This window comes from Anabrus simplex, chromosome 5 (genome assembly GCF_040414725.1).
Source record: "Anabrus simplex isolate iqAnaSimp1 chromosome 5, ASM4041472v1, whole genome shotgun sequence".
NCBI classification, from domain to species: domain Eukaryota; kingdom Metazoa; phylum Arthropoda; class Insecta; order Orthoptera; family Tettigoniidae; genus Anabrus; species Anabrus simplex.
Genome location: NC_090269.1, coordinates 322590280 through 322613624, shown reverse-complemented (window position 1 = coordinate 322613624; position 23345 = coordinate 322590280). Strand labels below are relative to the sequence as shown.

Below are 23345 nucleotides of genomic sequence, written 5' to 3'. Positions count from 1 at the left end.
CAGTTAGGTGGAAATGTAGTAAGCAGTTTGGCCTATGCTGACGACTTGGTAATAATAATAATAATAATCGTATGGCCTCAGCTACCGTTTGCAGACATTTCGAATTGACGCCATCTGGCTGTCTGCTCGTCAATTTCGACGTTCCGGTTTACTCTGTCTGCCATCCGCTAGATGGCAGACAGAGTAAACCGGATCTCTCTTGGGCGTCTATGGCTGAGATTTTAATTAATTTTGTCGGGTAAATACCAAATGTATCACCAGAGATCTTTTACATGCCGACATCGTACGACATGGAGTGTCGAAAGGACTTTTTCCGCCCTTCAAAAATCCGACTACCTCTGCCGGGTTTGAACCCGCTATCTTGGGATCCGGAGGCTGACACTCTACCACGGATCCACAGAGGCAGCTGACGACTTGGTCTTAATGGCAGACTGTGCCAAAAGCCTGCAGTCTAATATCTTGGAATTTGAAAATAGGTGCAATGAGTTTGATATGAAAATTAGCCTCTCGAAGACTAAATTAATGTCAGTAGGTAATAAATTCAATAGAATTGAATGTCAGATTGGTGATACAAAGCTAGAACAGGTCGATAATTTCAAGTATTTAGGTTGTGTGTTTTCCCAGGATGGTAATATAGTAAGTGAGCTCAGTAAGTGCAGTGAGCTCGCAGTTGCGATCAGCAGTATTCTGTAAGAAGGAAGTCAGCTCCCAGACGAAACTATCTTTACATCGGTCTGTTTTCAGACCAACTTTGCTTTATGGGAGCGAAAGCTGGGTGGACTCAGGATATCTTATTCATAAGTTAGAAGTAACAGACATGAAAGTAGCAAGAATGATTGTTAGTACAAACAGGTGGGAACAATGGCAGGAGGGTACTTGGAATGACGAGATAAAGGCTAATTTAGGAATGAACTCGATGGATGAAGCTGTACGCATAAACCGGCTTCGGTGGTGGGTCATGTGAGGTGAATGGAGGAGGATAGGTTACCTAGGAGAATAATGGACTCTGCTATGGAGGGTAAGAGAAGTAGAGGGAGACCAAGACGACGATGGTTAGACTCGGTTTCTAATGATTTAAAGATGTATAGAACTAAATGAGGCCACAACACTAGTTGCAAATCGAGGATTGTGGCGACGTTTAGTAAATTCACAGAGGCTTGCAGACTGAACACTGAAAGGCATAGCAGTCTATAATGATAATGTATGTATGTATGTATGTATGTATGTATGTATGTATGTATGTATGTATGTATGTATGTATGTATGTATGTATGTTGTTGTTGTTGTTGTTGTTGTTGTCGTTGTTATTATTATGGCGATGTGAAGATTTTGACTCCCCGCACTACCTTGAAAATTCAGGACATTGACACTATCACCACTGCTTTAGATGTAGAGGAAGCTGTAAGACAGGATCTTCAGAATTTCAAAGGAGAACTGAAAGTCTCAATTAATAATCCAAACAGCAAAGGGCAAAAACTTGCTATTATTGAGATAGAAGATAAGGAGGCTCAGAAACTTTTAGAAATTGGTAAAATTAAAATAGGATGGTTGAATTGTAGAATTTGAAAAAGGATCATGGTATCTCGCTGCTTTTGATGTCTTTCATATGGGCACCATGCACAAAACTGCAAAGGTGCGGATAGAAGCAAACTTTATTTTAAGTGCAGAGAGGCCGGGCATAGGCGGTAGGTTGCAAAGCAAATCCACGATGCATAATTTGCACATACATTAACATCGACGAAGCTAATCAAAGTCATGTTCTTGGCTCAAGAGCCTGCACATTGTTTCATGAAGCTCTTGAAAAGGCTAAAACTGGTAGTAAATAATGAGGTTCAGGTACTCTTTGTCCTTGGGCAACCTGAAGCTGTTGTAGGAAGATTGTATAAAATGACTAACAATTTTATGTCATCCTTATTTGACTTCCAGCTCCCTGTACTCTCATCATCGCTCCCTAGTCCACGCTGTTTCCCTTTTTCTTCAAACAAACCTCTTAACTTATACATAACCCAGCAGTTCAAGTGAAGGCCATCTGAGTGCAAATCCCTATCTCTTATCCTCCCATTAGCATCTACACATCTCTCTCCCATTTTCCCGCATCCCCACTCCATAGCCTCATTTAAATCCCTAGTCACCCTCCAGTCAGTATCCCTCCTGCACTGTATCGCATTGATAACAATCTCTGCTTCTGCAAAACTTCTCCTGCATTGTCATTATACAAATCCCACACATCCCCAACTGTGTTAGTACCTATTCCTGCTTGCCTTACATTATTGTCAGCTAATACTGTTTAATGGCGAAACATGAAATCTTGAAATTTGGAAAACACTATGTCACTGGCAGTTAAATCCTCTTCAAAAATGTCAAGTCTGAAGTCTTCTGCTGACAAAATACTGGTTATTTGACATACTATGTGATATCCTTTTATCCAATATAAACTTTATTTCCTGTCTGACAGTGTCTCCAGTCTTACCTTTTACACTGTATACAATCTTCAGCATTCCTGACTAACTCTATGGGCTTGTCCAATGCCATGGCACTTTCTTCTAGGCAGGTTATGGTTTCTGGCAAAAATTAAAAATTTTATTTTATACAAGCCAATTTACAGTACCTTCCATTTGAGGATCAGAATACAGGTCTTGTACACTCCCAATCTGCCCTATCAAAGCTATTCACTACTTCCCTAACTATCTGAAAAATGTCACAACGGTATATGCATGCAGTCAACTAGGTACCCCAGCATGTTAAAACTGGTGCTAGGGGCAAAGGGGCCTTGCCTTTGAAATACTTAGTTCGAGACAGTCCTTGGAGAAATTCCTTCTTTACTGTGGAAACTAGTCAACCTACTTCTGAAAATTTTGATCTGACCTCTTCTACATCTCAATGAAAAGCATGGGCCAGACAAGTAACATGCACCATCTTATATAAAACTAGCTGTAGTACCCGGTGTTGCCCGGATAGTTTCTGAGTATTTACCTTTGAAGATTTGCATTACCAGTTAGTTCTGTGTGAAGTGAATTTTTATAGAATTCCTTTTTGAGTTGCAGATTGATATGTTATGATTTATTATGCAGTTTTAGAATTATTTAGATGTGTTTGATTTCAGGTTTTAGATTATTTAATTTTCGAGTAAAACTTCGTCCTTATGGAAGCTCGAATCGACTGGGGAGTATTTGATCCCATCAAAAATTAATAAGTGATAACTATATGTATTTAGCCATCGCACTATAGATACGATGTACATGATTTCAACTGTCAATGAGACTGTCCCCCTCTCGCTCCCCACCCCTAAGAGATAAAAAAAATCTGGATTGTCACCATTCATCTCAGTGACCCCGAAAATTGTAGATTCAACACTGTTTTTGATTATTTTTATATCTCACCTCAACCTCACCCCAAAGGGGGCTGAACATGAACTTTAAAAAATTTGGAGTGTCACTTTTAATTTCAGCAACCATGAAAACTATGGATTTGATACTATTCTAGATTATTTTTATACCACCCCCCTTGCCCCCTGCCCATAAGGGTGCTAGGGGTGTCTTACCCCCACACGGTTTGTCTCCTGATACTAATTGATAAGTGTATCAAGTTTGGTAAAATTGCTCCAGTGTTTAGGAGGAGATGTGTCATTTACACACCCACGCACACACATACATACATTTTTATATATAGTAAGAAGATGAAAATAAGATTTTTATATATAGTTTTTCGATTATTTTTATGTCTCACCCCCTTCGCCCCCCACTTGTACTTGTAAAAAATCCGGAATATTACTATTCATTTCAGAGACCCTGAAATCTATGGATTCAAAACTGTTTTTAATTATTTCTATATCTCACCCCCCTTTGCTCCCCACGTAAAAGGGGGCTGAACTTGGACTTTAAAAAACTCTGGAGTATTACTTTTCAACTCAGCAACACTGAAAACGATGAATTCGACACTATTCTCGATTTTTATAACTAACCCTCCTGACCCCCCCCCTCCCTGAAGGGTGCTAGGGATGGCTCGTCTTCCGATAGCAAGTAATATGTGTACCAAGTTTGGTTGAAATTGTGCCAGTGGTTTAGAAGGAGATGTGCCATTTACACATACAGTACACACATACATCCATTTTTATATATACAGTAGTAAGATTTTTATACTTCACCCCCTTCCCATCCCTGCCCAGAGGAGTCCTATGAGTTCCTTACACAACAGTATAATTTTTCCAGATAGTAACTCTTATGTGTACCAAATTTGGTTGGCAGCTATGCCCAAACGTACATGCATAATCTCGCTGCTCTAGAATCCTGGTGCTGACGTTGCCATGGTTATGGCAGTTCATTTCTTTTATCCGATTCCTAGAGCAGGGGTAGTGTCGTGCCAATATCTCCATAATGGTTGGTTTTAGGGCCTTAAAACATCGTTTTCGGGCCCATAGGGCTTACCGAGTTTTGTTCTTTGCATCAAGAGGATTAAATTGAACTTTGTCTCGTCCTAATACAACAAATTTGATATTTTGCCTATATTAGCCTATTCTTTTATATCTCCCCCCCGTGACCCCCACCTCGAATTGTTTTGAAAATAAAATACAGCCCATGTTACTCACTGGCAATGCAGCTTTCTATAGGTGAACACATTTTTAAAATCGGTTCAGTAGTTTTTGAGTCTATCCATTACAAACAAACATACAAATTTTTCCTCTTTATAATATTAGTATAGATGATTTGACAGATTTTGCTGCCTTACCCACATGAGGTACTGCATCTGTTAGGAAGAGGAGCACACTCTCATGTTGTAAACCACTAGGCCATATTAAACACATGGATTTATCAAACAGTTTGCATGTATGAGTGTGGTTAACCACTTCCAAAACCTCCGAGGTTAGAAGAAAAGTTTGTCCACGACTATTAGTTTCTAGGGTCCCTATCACTACATTACTTACATAACATCCCTCTGAATATGTAATCTTGTCACTTGATACATAGTTTACTCCCATGACACATTCACGCATTCAGATTAATATATCTTGGTTACAATTTGATAGGTAGTTTTATGCAATGTTGATTCACCTGGAATAGTAAGACCGGTGTGCTACTCAAGGAAATCACTTAATTTAGGACTGCTTAGTTTTCCTAGTGGATTATTTGCTCTAATGAACACTTTACATAATTCTTTATAAAAGTAAGATTACTTGTTACTTGTCCACCTCCATAGGGAAATGGTAAGCATTATTAGCTGCCATCCTCGGCACCTGGGTTTGGTTCCCGGTACTGTCAGAAAGTTAAGAATGGTAGGAGGACTGGTATGTGCTTGAAATGGCACATGTAGATCACCTTCATTGCAGGTGTGCCTGAAAATAGCTGAGGACACGAGTTTACTTTACTTGATATTTTATGTCGAAGCAGGTTTTTTTAACAGTACTTGGGACACTTTCCTTTCTTTCACATTTTCAAGATGTAACAACATTTTATCTTGCCCATCTTGTTGTTGCTGTACAGTGAACCGGTAATCTGCAGCTACTTTAATTTTGCACACTTTACAGAACAATACAGTTCCATTAGTTGAGAATATGTACTGTTTTAAAAGTAGACTGTTTTTTTGGCATTTCAATTGCACTGCACAACAAAACATCACACACCTGCAAAACAAACAAAAAACAAAAAACACACACTCTCTCTCTCTCTCTGTCTCTCTCGTAACTAGCTGAGTGAACATGCACTACTGCATCAGAACTAACAACAATTCGAAACTCCACACAACCATATGGCGCAGAGGGTTTTACCCAAGGTTCTTTCCTGAAACTGGTGCAATCCACTCATGCACATGAAGAAATTGGAGACACAAACTGTACACAAAAATTCGTAAAGGACAAGAAAGATTAAAACTGCTGTGTTGATAAGAAGATACTATAAAATGACTATACTATACTATAAAAAAGATTTTAAAATGTACAATTGACCATATCATCATCCTTTTCCATCAACCAACTTCCACTATATATATATATATATACTAGCAAGGTACCCGTGCTTCGCTATGGTATTATACTGAAATTTATAATTGAATGCTTAACGTTTTATATATAATCAGCCGCATTTCGTGATCGGACTCATTTTCTGAGAGAATCCGCCAAAATTCGTGATCTGACTTGTCCTCTGAGAGATTACTGCAAAGTTCCTCCCATTTTGCAATATTTCTTTCCAGCAATCGATTTAATTCTGTAATATCTTCAGTTTCTGAGATATATGTATCCTCATTAAAGGCATTCAACCCATTATTCACCCTTTTACACCCCTCTTATTGGGATTTACAGAAAACAAAAAGTACGTGTTCCTTTATATTTAAAGGAGATTCTAAATACCAATTTTTACAGCTGTAAACTTTTAAAGTTTTAAGATGTAGACACACTCATTTTAAAATTTCACCCTCCTTTTCACCCCCGTTATTTGGATTTTCCAAAAATGAAAAGATACCTGTTTCTTTATTTTTAAACTAGATCCCTAATACCAATTTTCGGGCCTGTAATATCTTCAGGTTCTGAAATATAAGTAGCTTCATTAAAGGCATTCAACCCTTTTCTCACACTTTTCCACCCTTGCTGTTGGGATTTTCCGAAAACAAAAAAATATGTGTTTCTTTATTTTTAAAGGAGATTCTAAATACCAATTTTTACATCTATAAACCTTAAAAGTTTTGAGACATAGATACACTCATATTGAAAATTCACCCCCTTTTCACCCCCCCCCCATTAATTGGATTTTAAAAAAACAACAAAATACGGGTTTCTTTATTTTTAAAGGAGATCCCAAACACCAGTTTTCAGGTCTGTAATATCTTCAGGTTATGAAACATAAGTAGCCTCATTAAAGGCATTCAACCCTTTTTCACCCTTTTCCACTCTTCCTATTGGGAATTTCTGAAAACAAAAAAATATGTGTTTCTTTATTTTTAAAGGAGAGTCTGAATACCAATTTTTACATCCATGAACTTTAAAAGTTTTGAGATATAGATACACTCATTTTAAAAATTCATCCCCTTTTCACCCCCCCCAATTAATTGGATTTTCCAGGAACAAAAAATACGTGTTTCTTTATTTTTAAAGGAGGTCCCAAACACCAATTTTCATGTCTGTAATATCTTCAGTTTCTGAGATATAAGTATCCTCATTAAAGGCATTCAACCCCTTATTCACCCCTCCTATTGGGATTTTCCGAAAACAAACAAATACGTGTTTCTTTATTTTTAATGAAGATTCTAAATACCAACTTTTACATCTGTCAACTTTAAAAGTTTTAAAAATTCACCCCCCTTTTCACCCTTCCATTAATTGGATTTTCCAAAAACAAAAAATATGTTGTCCCCTTCAAATTTGGCCTACAATAACCATTTATTGTATTTGCGTGTGTAAGACTTTATTTCATCAGCGCGGACGATATTCTCCAGCCTTGTATAACAGAGACAGCTCCCAGCAGGTCATAAACCGGTCGTATTGGCAGGGAGAAATGTACTGATTTTTCTCGGCGGAGTGATCAGCTGGCCACGTGACACAATGAAGGGAGCGAGCCAAGGTCACCAAGACACGCGGCCTTTACACATGTGAGATCTCAAGCAGAAGTAATTTCTAGAAATGAACGCTAGACGTCGACCAATTACGGACCATTATAGTGCCACACCCCTTTCCCTTGATGTGCATAAAAACCCGTGTTTCCGGAAGAAACGCTCTCTACTGCTCTGCTGCTACGCTGATACTCTACTGTTCTGATACTCTGCTGTTTTGTACTAAGATACTCTGCTGTTCGTCTCTCTGCTGCGGACTTAGGCGTGCTGTGAACTTCGAAGTGATATCTACTGTCTACTTCAAGATGCTTATTTCTTAAAGCAATTACCTAACAGTAAAACCAGCCATCCACCGTTTATAATTGAATCAACGAGCTCGGCAGATTTCTTCGCCATAAGTTACGTATTTTTCTATCATTAATTTCATCGCGCGTGTGTGTGGAGCATATTTTAAAACTGTTTGTTAGTTTCAGCCTCTACTCAACGAGAAGAGAGAAGAAATCGCCACGTATTGGAACGAGTGTCTCAACCCTCAAGATGCTGTCATATTGCGAAGAGGAGCCTGCAACGACTTTATTTGGAATACTGGTGCTACAATGACCTGCTAAAAATGTAGGCAATCTTCGTCATGGGGAGATAGCGACACCGGGCAGTTAACTGACCACATGTTCCAGACCATCGGCAAAGATCCAGTTACATCATGCATTTAAGTACACTTTAATAATGTTTATCTGTTCATCTTTGTAGACACAATGCTTTCTTATTCATTAATGGTAATATTTCTTCTAGTTTTGCAGTAGATTTGAATATTTTCACTCTTCTTTCCGATGGAAGATGGTAGTTTTTGTCATTCATGTGTGTATGATTTTGATCTATATTAGTTTAGCTAGAACGTGTGTGTGTCTTCTATGATTATTCTAGCTGGCCCATTTAATAGTCTAGAGTGCTTAAAAATCATTGTCCTTACCGATAATTAACAATTTAATTTTTTGAAAAATATTTTTTCGGATGTCGTGTGGGACAGATTTACGGCATGTTGTGTTACGCCGGATTTCTATGTAAAATGTTCTTCATGTGTGACTTAAGGCATGTTAGTGTCATCTGACATATTGTCGAATTTCAGTTTCCACGAATTTTAGATCTCGCACATCTAATAATAATAATAATAATAATAATAATAATAATAATAATAATAATAATAATAATAATAATAATAATGAATTTTCATCTCGGGCAAAATAAATGGATAAGGGTCATGAGTTTAAATATTGCTTAATTGTGTGTGTATAATGTTAATGTGTGCTCAATTAGAATGAATATGGGCCTGGAATATGGCAGATTCTCGTCGGATCATTTATTATATTTATTGACTTGTGGATGGATTATTACTGTACGTTTGTGGCTTGTGAATCCATTTATTGAGTTTTATTTGGAGAATACATTTGTGGAACGTAATTTCTTCAAGTGGAGCACGTGTTAATCGGTAGATGTGTTGCTGAGTAATAATAATGTCGTGACTCATGAACCATTAAGGCGAATGCTTATGTTTGACCTGTTCTATGTGCATTTCTGTAGTCGACAATTTCTTCAGGCATCAACCGCCGATATTACCATGAACAACGTTGTTAATTTCATCTTCTTTTATTAAGTGATGATCTAGACTTCATCATATTTCTGAGGGACGTAAATAATTTTTCTTTGTCCGATACCGTCATCGAGAGATTTCCAATATTTAGGATTAAAAATCAAAATTTAAAATTCAAAGGCTAGAATTCGCTGTAAATAGTGTGAATAATTCTCGTGTGCCTTAGTGTGAATGCTATGTGTGTGAATGATATTATTTCAGTGCATTGTAATATTTTCTTTGACCATGATTTTTGGCCAGACCATGTGTTCGCTACGTCGAGTCTTGATTATCAGCGTCGTGTTTGTGATGGCATAACTTTTTGAAATTTAAACCTTGAATGAATTTTATTGGTTATTTAAGTTAAGAAAAGTCCAGAGTATCACATGGTAAAGAATAGGGAAGGATCATTTCCGTGGACTCGGTTCACCATTTAAAATTGTAAAGCTGGCGATGTTAAAAATTTTCTCAGGAAGTGTCAAATATTAAAGAGTAACTTTTCGTTTGTAAGACGAAGTATTAGAGGAAGATTGAGAGGAATAATTATCGTACAGGCACAATGGTGCAAAATTTGAGCCCAATGGAGACATTTTTGAATAATATTTTGATAAGATTTTGGTTTAATTAGTTTTTTCCATTTTATTGAAATGACGCTTTATTCAACATCCTAACGAAGGAATAATTTATTTAAAATAGATGTTTAGATGAATGAATATGGTTATTTGACATCCAAGATAAAAGGAAATCAGATTAATTTCACTTTCATTTAACATGTCAAGAATAATTCATTATTGAGAGGAGGTCCTCCTACAAAATAAATTTTTATTTTGTTATTATATCATTGAGCCAGAATTAGGCTAATCTAGATGTATATTTTCCAGAATAATGTCAACCAACATAAAGGAAATTTGGTACAGAAAAAGGAACTGGCAGAGAAGAATAATTTTTATTTTATCAAGATTATTAATTAAATTTTGTTTTTGTCAAATGTGTTAGTTCACAATAAATGTCAAAACATGTTGTTTTACATTTTTGTGTTATTGTCGCTAGTCCTTGTCTTTTTCCCTGCCTTCGAAAATAAGTAAAGCCAGACAACGAACGGTCCACCCTCGGGACTCTCGTTCTCCGGCTGAACTATGCCCGGTAAGAAGGGGACAACGTGTTTCTTTATTTTTAAAAGAGATCAAAAGTACCAATTTTCAGGTCTGTAATATCTTCAGTTTCTGAGATATAAGAACCGGTATCCTGATTAAAGGCATTCAACCCCTTTTTCACCCCTCCTATTGGGATTTTCTGAAAACAAAAAATATGTATTTCCTTATTTTTAAAGAAGATTCTAAATACCAATTTTTACATCTGTAAACTTTTAAAGTTTTGAGATATAGATATACTAATTTTAAAATTTCACCCCCTTATTGTCGGAATATCCAAAAATCCTCTCTTAGCCAGCACCTACATCTTAATATGAATATATCCCCAAAATTTCATTTCTTTATGTCCAGTAGTTTGGCTCGGCGATGATGAATGAGTCAATCAGTCAGTCAGGACATGTTCTTTTATCTATATATATAAAATAACTTGTCCTGACTGACTGACTGAGTCATTCATCATCGCCAAGCCAAAACTACTGGACATAAAGAAATGAAATTTTGAGGATACATTTATATTACAATGTCGGTGCTTGCAAAGGAAGGATTTTTGGATATTCCATCGCTAAGAAGGTGAAAAGGGGGGTGAATTTTTAAAATAAGTGTATCTAGCCTATATCATAAAACTTTAAAAGTTTACAGATGTAAAAAGTGGTATTTAGAATCTCTTTTAAAAATAAAGAAACTCATATACTTTTGTTTTCAGAAAATCTCACTAGGAGGGATGAAAAAAGGTGAAAAAGGGGTTGAATGCCTTTAATGAGAATACTTCTATCTCAGAAACTGAAGATATTACAGACCTGAAAATTGGTGTTTGGAATCTCCTTTAAAAATAAACACTTTTTGTTTTTGTTTTTGGAAACTCCAATTAATGGGGGTTAAACAGGAGTGACAAATGTGGTGAATTTTTAGAAATTTTTAAAATGAGTGTATCTATATCTCAAAACTTTAAAAGTTTACAGATGTAAAAATTGGTATTTAGAATCTCCTTTAAAAATAAAGAAACATAGTTTTTTTTGGAAAATCCCACTAGGAGGGGTGGAAAAGGGTTGAATGCTTTTAATGAGGATACTTATATCTCAGAAACTGAAGATATTACAGACCTGAAAATTTGTATTTGGAATCTCCTTTAAAAATAAAGAAACACATTTTTTTGTTTTGGAAAATCCAATTAATGGCTGTTAAACAGGAGTGACAAATGGGATGAATTTTCAGAGAGACTATATCTACAGTATATCTCAGAAACATAAAATGTTACAGACCTAAAAGTTGGTATTTGGAATCTCCTGTAAAAGTAAAGAAACACAGGTCATTTGTTTTTGGAAACTCCACTTAAGGGGAACTAAAAAGTGGATAAATTTTAAAATGAGCATGTCTACAGTTTATCTTAAAAATTTAACATGTTGCAGAAGTGGAAAATGGTATTTTTAATCTCTATTAAAAATAAAGAAACATTTGTTTTATGTTTTTGGAAAAAGCACTTGGGTGGGGCGTGAAAATGACTGAAAATGGGGTTGAATTATTTTCATTAGGGTACTCATATCTCAAAAACTGAAGATGTTACAGAAATGAAAAGTGGTATTTGGAATCTACTTTAAAAATAAAGAAATACGTATTTTTTGTTTTCGGAAATCCACTTAAAGCGGGCGGGGTGGGGGGAATGGAAAAATTAGTTTAATTATTTCTATGAAGATACAATTATCTCAAAATCAAAAGATATTGCAGACATGAAAATTGGTATTTGGTATCTGCTTTAAAAGTAAAGATATATGTATTCCTTTGATTTCAGAAAATCCAATGAAAGGGGGGTGAAAGAATTGAAAAATTAATTGAATTAATTGTATGAGGATACTTCCATATAATAAAAATTAAAGTTGTTACACACGTGAAAATTGGTATTTGGATCTCCTTTAAAAACAAAGAAAATCATCTTGGGGGCGGGGGTGAAAACGTGTTGAATTCCTTTTATGAGGACACACATCTCAAAACCTGAAGATGTTACAGTCAAAACAATTGGTATATTTAGAAGATCCTTTACTAATAGAGAAACAAGTATTATTTTTCCAGAAAATTTACTTAACTTTGGGGAATGTGAAGGGAAGTGAATAAAGTGAATTGTGTTTATGGGGTTACTTATATCTCAAAACTGAAGGTAACAGACATGAATATTGGTACTTGGAATCTACTTTAAACATAAAGAAACACGCCTTCTTGGTGGGGGGGAGATAAATCAACTTAACAGTGGTAGGGTGAAAAAGGAGTTGAGACCAATTTATTTTACTGTGCATAATGTACTTGAATATGATCATAAACCAATCATTTTTAATCTTTCCTTGGTTCATTTTTAAGAGCCATCTTTTCCTTTGGGAACTTTAAGTTAGATTACAGTAGATTCTCGTGGCATATAAATAAAAATTTCAACACATTTGAAATAAACAATAGGAATGATATTTACCGTGCAATTGTTCACCTCTATAATAAGATCAGTAAAACACGGAAGTATATCATTCGTATCGCCAGAAATATCATGCACTTGCCTACGCACGACAATGGTGCTGGTCAAATCTCTATAGAACACTTTCCCGCCTTGTCAATACTTTACATATTTTATTATATTTAATTACCGTACAAATCAATTATATTACTAAATGGCAAAATGAATGTTAAATTTAGACATGAAGAAACATTTTATTCTCCTTAGATGTAAATAAGGACGTAAAATTAACATATAGTGATTAATTTAATAGATTTTATTTTTTATGATTTGAAAATTCTAGTTTAAAGTCTTTAACAAATGATACAGTAAAGGAGTGAAAGGTGAAACACAGACAAATATTGTAACAATTTCAGGTTTTATATATAATTGTTCTATTTGTACCAATGCACCAAGTCCAAAGATTAATTAATGTTTGGCACCGCTGAAGAAGAAAGTAGTTGGCTCTTGAAACATGTACGGTAGATAAATATAATAAAATATGTAAAGTATTGACAAGGCGGGAAAGTTTTCTATAGAGATTTGAATATAAGTCAATACGGACCAACATGGTGAAAATAATCAATTCTGAGCATGCCAGCCAGGCTAGAAAATTAATGAATAAATTTAAAAACAAATAGCCAAAATATCTAAGGACTTGAAATTTCTAAAGAATTGTCTAGCAAATAAGTTAATTCCAAACATTTTAAGTTGGTAGAGAGGAGGGGCATTTTGCAGACATGAGAGGATGACTCAGTTGAAAGTGAATCAGGTATGGTTAAAATGTGAAATTAGGTTCTTATATATTTAAAAAAGTCGTCTGAACCAGGACTTATATAACCTTCATCTGCAGATTACGAAAGATGTTTCGGGTCTAGTATGGGATGAGATAGAAGATAATTATAGAGAATTCATTGTATTTCATTCTCAAAAAGATGCAGGATACATTAGATAGAAAACTCTAATTACTGAAGGGGCGAAAAGAGGAGAAAGGAAGTGATAAAGACGACAATAAGAGATCGAATAATAAGGAAATTAATTTCTGTCCTCCAGTTAAGAAGTTAACAGATACAGAGTTTAGCATGGAAGAAATGGCAATATTAGAAACGGGGCCACAGTATAATTGGATGAAAATTTGTAATGATGATAATAATAATAATAATAATAATAATAATAATAATAATAATAATAATGATAATAAAAGGGAAATAGTGGAGATAGTAGCAGAGGTAGAACAGGTCATATCCAAAGTGGATGGTGAGGAACAAGAAGCAACAAGGCATGAAGTAGGAAAAATACTGTCCGAGATAATAGAGTACAAACATAAAGAAGCAATCATAATGAATAAGAAAATTAAAGCATTGAAAGGAAAAATTGAAAACAATAACATTACAGTAACCAAAGCAAATTAAGGTAATACGATCGTTCTAATGAATAAAAAAGAATATTTCAGAGGAGTTTCTAAGGGATGGCAAGTTCATTTTAATTAAGAAAGATCCGACGAACATAGTTCAAAAGAATAATAAAAGATGTTGAAAGAAGTAGCATTAGTTTTGGACTCAAAGGATGCGAATAGTCTAATAAATATGAACCTGGGAATACCCACCATGAGAGCATTGCCCAAAATCCATAAACAAGACATTCCCAAAAGACCGATAGTAAACTACAGAAATAGTCCAACGTACGGATTAGCCAAATTTATACAAGTATTCTTAAGAAAGCATTTTAAATTCACAACGGAGGCAATAGTCAGTAATACAAGCGATTTTTGTAATAGAACAAGGTATATTGACATGGAGGAAAATTACACAATTCATAGTCTCGATGTTAAAGACATGTAATCCAACATCCTCATCTTTAAAACAATAAATATTGTTATAAGGAACTTAACAGAGCATAGTGGTTTAAGTAAAATAGAGATTGAAAAATTTATAAAGTTGTTAGAATACATATTAGAGAACAATTATTTCGGATTTAACAACAAAATATTCAAACAGGAAAAGGGGTTGGCTATGGGTTCCCCGGCGTCGGGTATTCTGGCAAATATTTACATGGACTATTTGGAATCAAATAAAATAATTGAGAAAATTAAAGGATTAATCAAATGGTTGAGATATGTGGACGATGTTTTCATTATTATAGATGAAAAATAATTAAGTACAGTAGAAGTATTAAGACAGGTGAACGAAATAGACAAAGATATCAAATTCACAATGGAATCAGAGGAAGGAGAATTGCTGGACTACTTAGACATCAAAATAACGTGAAATGGTAGGAAATTAGAGTACCAGGCTTATAGAAAAGAACTGACCACTAGCACTATTATTAGGAAGGACTCCAACCATCCAGGCCAGCAGAAGAAGGCAACATTTTACAGTATGATCAGTAGGGCCCATAAATTTTCCTTAAAAAGACAAGCTTTCGAAAAAGAGATGACTATCATATACGAGATCGCGAAGAGAAATGGATATACGAAGAAATATGTAGATAAAATAAAGAACAAGTTAATAAATAAACAGAGATCAACCTTGGAAAAAGAAAAGAAAGAAAGAAAGAAAGGAAGAATGTAGCAGTAATAACATTCCATAACAGACACTCATACAGAATAATAAAGATCTTCAAAAAAGGGCATTGACGTTGCGTTTAAGACAAACAACAATAATAAGAGAATTTTATTTAATTTGCGTAAGGTAAATAGATCCGATAAGTTCAATAAATCAGGAGTATATTGCATCAAGTGCCAAAGTTGTGGAAAAAAATATATTGGACAATCAGAGAGGAGTTTGGAGACGAGATACAAGGAGCATGTGAATGCAGGAAGATATGTTCTTCATTAATGTTTCCGTATTGAACTGAGATCAACGATAAGATAACTATTAGGTTCAACCTTTTCAATACTAATTAGGTACGTGTTTATGTTATATTATTATTATACATGTTGTGAATAGTGAGTTACAGATTATATCTTTACTTATGTATTGTGATTCATTTTTATGGCTGATGATGGCATTATATATGTTGAGCCCGGTCCCAACGTTGAATAAAAGGTATTTGTAACATAAACACATACCTAATTAGTATTGAAAAGGTTGAACCTAAAAGATATCTTATCGTTGAATGCAGTAAGACACAAAAGGTTCTCAGCATGGATGAACAAATGGAAGAATACAATCATAATTTTATGGAAAGAGACAAAGATATGGAACTACTGCACACGACAACAAAAGGAAAATGAATGGACACTCTAGAGGAAATAAGTATATATACTGATCAGAGAATAATGAAAATAACTTAAATGAACCACTGAATGAAGAAACTGCAATGTACAGATTGGCATACAATCATATAAGGAAGAAGGAGAGAAAGAGAGAACGAAATAAATAGTTCCGGTCATAAGCACGCTCCCCCTCCCTCTCCTACATTACATAACCAGCAGCGCACCTGATAAGGTCATTGACAGCAGAGAGCAAGAACATGTTTGTTTATTCAGACTAGTGCAATAATATTTCGTTCATGGTTAAATTTGGCAACCAGTCAAACTGAAGTAAGTAAATACAATTCTCTAATCATCTGAGATATCGTCCTTTTCATAAACACGTCACTAAAGGTTGGTTTGTTGGTTGTTTATTTAAAGGAATTTGACGGTTAAAAAGTGGCTAGCATGTTCATCACATAACCAGCAGCATAGTAGCAGCTCATCCCGTAAGGTCATCGACAGCAAGGAGGACATATTGTTTGGTTCAGACCAATGTTACATCACTTTAATTTGTGGATAAATTAGATGAAATGAAGAATTGGACGGGATTAAGAGGAGGATATTCTAATTCATGTGAGGTCTCAGAATTATAGCAAACTTAAGGAAAGAAGAAAAAAGAAGAGAGCAGAAAATATTTTAAGAGAGTGACTAACTTTATAGGTGTTATTTATTATTTTACGAATTGGCTATTTATTATTTTATGATTTTAAGATAGTGACTAACTTTATAGGTGTTATTTATTATTTTATGAATATATTGGAAACTTTTATTTTAAAGGGTTCTACTAAATGGCAAAGTAAATGTTAAATTTAGACATGAAGAAACATTTTATTCTTTTTAGATGTAAATAAGGACATAAAATTAACATACAGTATAGTGATTAATTTAATAGATTTTATTATTTATGATTTGAAAATTCTAGTTTAAAGTCTGTAACAAATGACATAGTAAGTAAGTGAAAGGTGAAACACAGAGACATATTGTAACAATTTCAAGATTTATATATAATTGTTCTATTTGTACCAACGCACCAAGTCCAAAGATTAATTAATGTTTGGTACCGCTGAAGAAGAGAGTAGTTGGCTCTCGAAACATGTACGGTAATTAAATAGAATAAAATATGTAAAGTACTGACAAGGCAGGAAAGTGTTCTATAGAGATTTGATTATAAGTCTATACAGACCAACATGCTGAAAATAATCAATGGTGCTGGTCGCATTGTCAGCAATGATAATGGCCAAGTAGCAGTCTTGCATCTTGCTGCAGGGTCCAGAGCATCAATAATAATAATAATAATAATAATAATAATAATAATAATAATAATAATAATAATAATGTTCTGTACTGTCGTCAAAATGTGCGGACCCCGCTGGAAATGGGTCCTGGCCGGGTAATGACTAAGAATGACTATGAATGCAGTCCGGCCGCGGGTTCAGTACCGTCAAGGCACCCAAGACAACACCACACCAGATCTCCTCAAGGATTTGATCCATATTAAAAATGCTTACAGGAAAAGATGGCAAAGATTTAGAGACCCAAGTGACCGGGCGGAATACCTGAACCTAGCCCGGAAAGTACGAAATCGATTGCTAGAAAGAAAGATTGAAAATGGGAGGAACTTTTCTGTAATATCTCAGAAAACAAGTCAGATAGCGAATTTTGGTGGATTCCCTCAGAAAACGAGTCAGATCACGAATTTTGGCAAATTATATATAAAACGTTAAGCATTCAATTATAAATTTCAGTATAATACTATAGCGAAGCCCAGGTATTTTGCTAGTATCTGATAAAAATATGTATAGAAGTATGAACATAAAATTATGTATAAAAGTATGAACATTCAAGGAAGACCTAAAATGCACCTAAATATATTTTTAAAAAGGACTTTATTCTAGAAAGTGCAGGGAAAATGCATTTTGATGGCCTTTAAAAACCCTGTATATATTATATATATTAACATATTATTGCATAGTATACTTAACTGCCACTAAACATTGTCTCTGAGAAAAGATGACTTTTTATCAAAATCTGGCTCCAGTTACAAAATATTAAAAGCACATGGTAATTTACTCAAAACAACTTCAATATGACAATATAAATTAATTAAAACTAGAAATAACATGCTATATTTAAGTTGGCAATTAGAGAAAAGGAAATTTTCCTTACTCGAGTTCAGGATTGTTGACCTTGAGCACCTTCAGGGCCTCCATATTTAGTGAGCACAGTCCCCTCATGATGGCTTGCTGCACTGCTGACTCATATTCGCCTTTGTCATTTTGTAGCATGGCCTTCTCTTGCTTTAGTCGCTCCATTTCATACTCCAGCTGTGCATGGTATAATACAAATCCAGTATTTAAATGTATTGGAAAGGGAGCAAACAAGTGTACGTATATCTTCTATGTGCGTTACTAGGTTTCTATCTTTGATGCATATTCATACAAAAATTATTTTTATTTACTTTTAAAGGGAGGAAAAGGCTGTTCTTTATATATTATTCTTATTTCAGATATTATAAATTATATTCTGTGGTTGAAGTCAGTAAGCAATATTGCCACTGGTTAAAAAAGGTTACCAATGTTCTGTAACTGGAATTAGTTTGTGCCAGTAAGTAGAACGTAATAATCCATCCCCACCACCAAGCAATTCAAACCAATTTTCTACTTATGATTTTCATGCTATCCTGTCAAGATTATGTTTTTCAGTTTATTTTTGTGATTGTAATTGTACATTACAACATATTTTTAATAATTCTTCCTAAAACATTAATTTCAATTTTAATTTAATTTAAACTAACTTTATTTACAGGAAGAATGTTCCTTACATTTGAAATGTTCTAATGTAATAGCTTCTCAGGAAGTATATAAAATCCAAGGAGAATTATTCACATATATAATGTAATAATTTTACAGAGGTGTGAAAATTATTAGAATAATTTGAAAATTTTGAATAAAATGACATTTATTCATTGATATTTTCCTTCCAATTGAAATTAATCACATATTTAGTATTTGGTATGCATGCCCTTTGATTGAAGGACAGATTCAGTGCGATTCGTCATGTTTTCTACAAGTTTTTTGCAGGAATCTTTGATTTCCTTATCATGGTGCCATATATTAATGAGTGTATGACACATCTTGGTTGTAATGCTGCTTTTCTTCAGTTTTCTTTTCACACTGTCCCAGAGATTCTCAATAGGGTTTTAGATCTGAGCTATTGCCAGGCCAAGGAAGAGTTTTTACTTTGTTTTCACTTAAAAACTTCGTCACAGACTATGCTTTATGGCAAGTAGCACCATCGTGCATGAATACAAAGTAACCATTGGGAAACCACTCTCTCATTTGCGGCAATAATCTTCTTTCAAGTACTGTTTAATAATGATGCTGGTTCATCATACCCTCTACAATGTACAGATGTCCTGTAACATGAACTGACATAACACTCCAGACCATAATCTGGGTGGGATGCTTGACAGTTTGTGCAATGCATTGGGGCAAGTACTCTTCATCAGTGCTTCTCTACTTTCTTCTGTTATTGCAAACACTGATTCGTCGGAAAAACATACCTGAAAAATTAAAAACATATCTAATACCATACACACTTCAGTATAATGAAAATTAAATGAATAAGTTGCTTGCAAAAGGAATTTCATCCATTCGTGTTAAATTTGGTGTTATCTTACTTCAGAATACCATATTACAATACAGGTTCTTTGACAGGTATTATTCTAAGTAACGAATACTAATTTTATAATACCCTTCTCCAGTCATCTCCGAATCGTTTTCTGACGTCTTTTGCCCAGGAAAGTCTCTTCTTTGCCATTGCAGGCGTGATCTTAGCCTTCTTTCATGGATGGCGTACAGGGAGACCAGCAGAAATTAGTTTTCGACAAACAGTCGAATCGCAGATATCTACTCCGCAGTTCTCCAAACTCGGTTTCAAATCTCCGCTAGTGACTCTTCTATTTTTCTTTGCCATTTGAAGTAATTTTCTTTCAGTCCTAGGACTGAATTTATTTTTCCTTCCGCATTTTCCTACGCGAGAGTTTGCATATACGGAACCAGAATTTAAAGACTTCTTCACTCTACACAGAGATGTGTCTGAAATTGGTAATCTATCAGCTATTTCTCCTTGTGTGTAATGTTTTTCATTCAGAAGACACTTGACCAAAGCCACTTTTCTTGGAGAAAGGTCACTATTCTTGCCCATTGTCAAAAACACACACACAAAATTAACAATGTTAATAGTTCGATAAAAACCACTAAATTATAATGAGTTAGGCATTGAAATCAGCTGGGAATGGTCAGAATTTTTTTGGTGGTGGAGATGAATTATCACATTCTACTTACCAGTAGTTGCTTCCTCGATTGGCATTTTTATTTAAATATATTGTATATGCACACATTTTTACAGAGGAATGATTACTGTAACATACTGGACGCAAATTGGTAGTTCTCTCTGTAATATGTGGTGGGACGGAGAACTGAAACTATGGGAAATATAAATTTAATTTTTTTTATTTAACATGTCTGAAGGATTTCATTTTTGTTTGTAATATTTTGTATTGTAAGAAAGGAAGAAATAAGATCTCTGGACTCTGTTGGAATCCTTTTGATGTAATTGGAACATGTTTGTAATAATCTTTTTTTAAATAAGGAAACATCAAGATATATTGAACAGTATGAATATTGCAAGATGCAAAAGTGATTTGAAGTGATTTTTGTATGTACATTTTATGTAATTCTGTATGTCAAAATTGTAATCTGACGTAAAATTTTGTAAGGTGCTTTATTTTGAAGAATCCTAAACCATACGTGTGGTTACCGATGTTGAAACAGGTGATGTAATTTCTCTCGCGTCAGTAGGCCAGGAAATGACCATATATGGTCATGCAATTGTATTGGCAAACGAGCATCTAGTGGAAATTTTTCTTTTTGGTTAATTGTGATCGGCCCATTTCCGGTCTTCTGCCGGCTTTGGGAAAATGATGCGTGTGATCGGCGTCATTTACATCCGACCGCCCTAGTGAGCACTCGCGCTCGAGGGTTTCCCTCGGGAACTCCTGTTCTTATTGATGAGTGCCATTGCTATTTTCATGCTATTCTCAATGTTTTCTGATTTCATTGGATTTAATTTAACTCCTTTTGCTTTTCGGTAATTTCTCGCTTAATAAAATGTTTAAAGTTTTGTTTTAACGTGTCCGAGTTTGCCCTATATTCTCGTAGGTTGTAACTTCAAGTCTTATACCTGCATTTTAACTGACAAGCCTTGTGTAATTCTAGATACGTTTAACTTGTGTTTTACTAAGTGTTTTAAGCATCCTGATTATGTTTTCGCTTTGGTTAGCCAACCTGTATCTGTCGTCGAGTCAAGCATCAGTTGCTATGTAATTTAACTTGCTTTTTATAAAACTTTCTTTGTTATTTTAATATAGTTGAGCAAGAGGGTGTTTCTTGTAAGTCTTTTCTCCCCCATAACGTTATACCTTCCCATGGACCTCATAGGGTTCCTGCACCTTCCACAATCCTCCTTAGTTGTCATTTTTAGGCCTGTAAGTGTTCCCTTGTATATGATTTAATTTTGCGTATTTAGAAGTTTTCCGCCATGTTTCCAAGTTTTGACATGAAATATTCACCGTCACTGTGTTATTTTATGATTTCCCTATCCATATTATTAAGTGTCAATATTATCATTTTCTATTCTTTGTTTTTTATTATTATTATTGTAAGCTGTGGTGGGACAGTGTATGTAAGCTGCGGTGGGACAGTGAACTGGAACTGGATGTTGTGTGTTGCAAGAAGTTAGAGTTTGGAAATGTAAATTTTTTTTTAAAATTTAACGTAACTGAAGGATTTTATTTTGTTTGTAATATTTTGAGAAATGAAGAAATAGGAACTCTGGACTTTGCTGGAATATTTGTATATGTAGCTGAAGTATGTGTGTAATAATTTTTCTTTCAGGCAATAGGCAAGAAATGTTGAACTGTATGAACATTGCGAGATGAAGAAGTATTTCGATTCAAAAATTATGTAACTAGTAAAATGTAATTTAAGAAAACCTCAAGATTGGATTGTTAACATTGCAAGAGTGTTAAAGTGATCGGTATATCATGCTGTAATTGGTGACATTTAAAAAATGTAAAGGTGCTTTAATTTGGAACAGCCTATACCGTACGCGCGGTTAGGGATGTTGAGATAAGTGATGTAATTTATCTAGCGTCTGTAGCCCGGAAATCACCATATATGGTCATGCGAATGTATTGGCGAACGAGAATCTAGTGGAAATTGTTTCTTATTGGTTGATTGTAATCGAGCCATATCCGGTCTTCTTGCCGGCTTTGGAAAAACGATGCGTTTGTTCGGCGTCATTTTCAATCCGACCGCCCTAGCGAGCGTTCGCGCTCGAGGGCTACCCTCGGGAACTCCTGCCTTTCCGAAGTAAGTGTTATTTCAGTGCTATTTTCATGTTATTTTCAATGTTTTCTGATTTCGTTTAATTTAATTTAATTCCTTTGCGTTTCGGTATTTTCTTGGTTAATGTGATTTTCAAAGTTTTAATATTCAACGTGTCTTGAGTTTGCCCTAGATTTTCGCTTTCGTAATTTAAAGTCTTTCTCCTGTCTTTTAATCAACTATCCTTTCATTTGTGTTTTGGTTTCGTAATCATTCCGTTAGTCAAATGTGTAAAGATTCTGCTGCTCTGTTATGTAATTTAGTCTTGTAATTTTGGTTGTTTGTTATTTTTAATAGAATTGAGCTAGAGGGTGTTTCATGTAAGTCTTTTCTCCCCATAACGTTATACGTTCCTTAGACGTCGTAGGGTTTTCCAGCAGCTTCCACATCCTGTCTTAGTTGTCATTTTAGGCCTGTAAGTGTTTTCTATATTTGCTTTAATTTTGCGTATTTAAAAGATACTAGTCACGCTTCTATGTTTTGATGTCAATACACCGCCACTGCGTTATTTACAACTATTTCCTTAGTCATATTATTAAGTATTATATTATTTACTACTGGTATTTTATTATTATTTATTTGTATACGCGCTCCGAAATAGCGGTTACAATTGGTAGCAGAGCGTGGTTATGTAAGGAGCGAAGGCTTACAATGATCATTCTCGGGTAACTGTTATAAAAATTAATTTTAAATCTTAAGTTTGAATATCGGTTGTAAGTGTTCCGTGTGTATTCGTAATTCCTGGTTCTTTTTTTTCATGATTCTTGCGCGAGTTCGTCTTACCACGTGTTTTTCGTTACGCGATGTGCAGTTTTGTGTTGTGTTTCTCTTGTAATTAGTTAATTAACGGTTGGAGGAA

At 34.7% G+C, this 23345-nt stretch overlaps 1 protein-coding gene across 1 annotated transcript in view; it reads right to left on the bottom strand.

Annotated features, from left to right (window-relative positions):
* The window catches only part of LOC136874518 (centrosomal protein POC5), a 98647-nt gene that overhangs the window by 14145 nt on the left and 61157 nt on the right, over window positions 1–23345 (bottom strand). The window contains exon 4 of the mRNA XM_068227823.1: window positions 18204–18361. Within this exon, the coding sequence (XP_068083924.1) occupies window positions 18204–18361 (158 nt within the window). The remainder of the gene's footprint in view (window positions 1–18203; window positions 18362–23345) is intronic.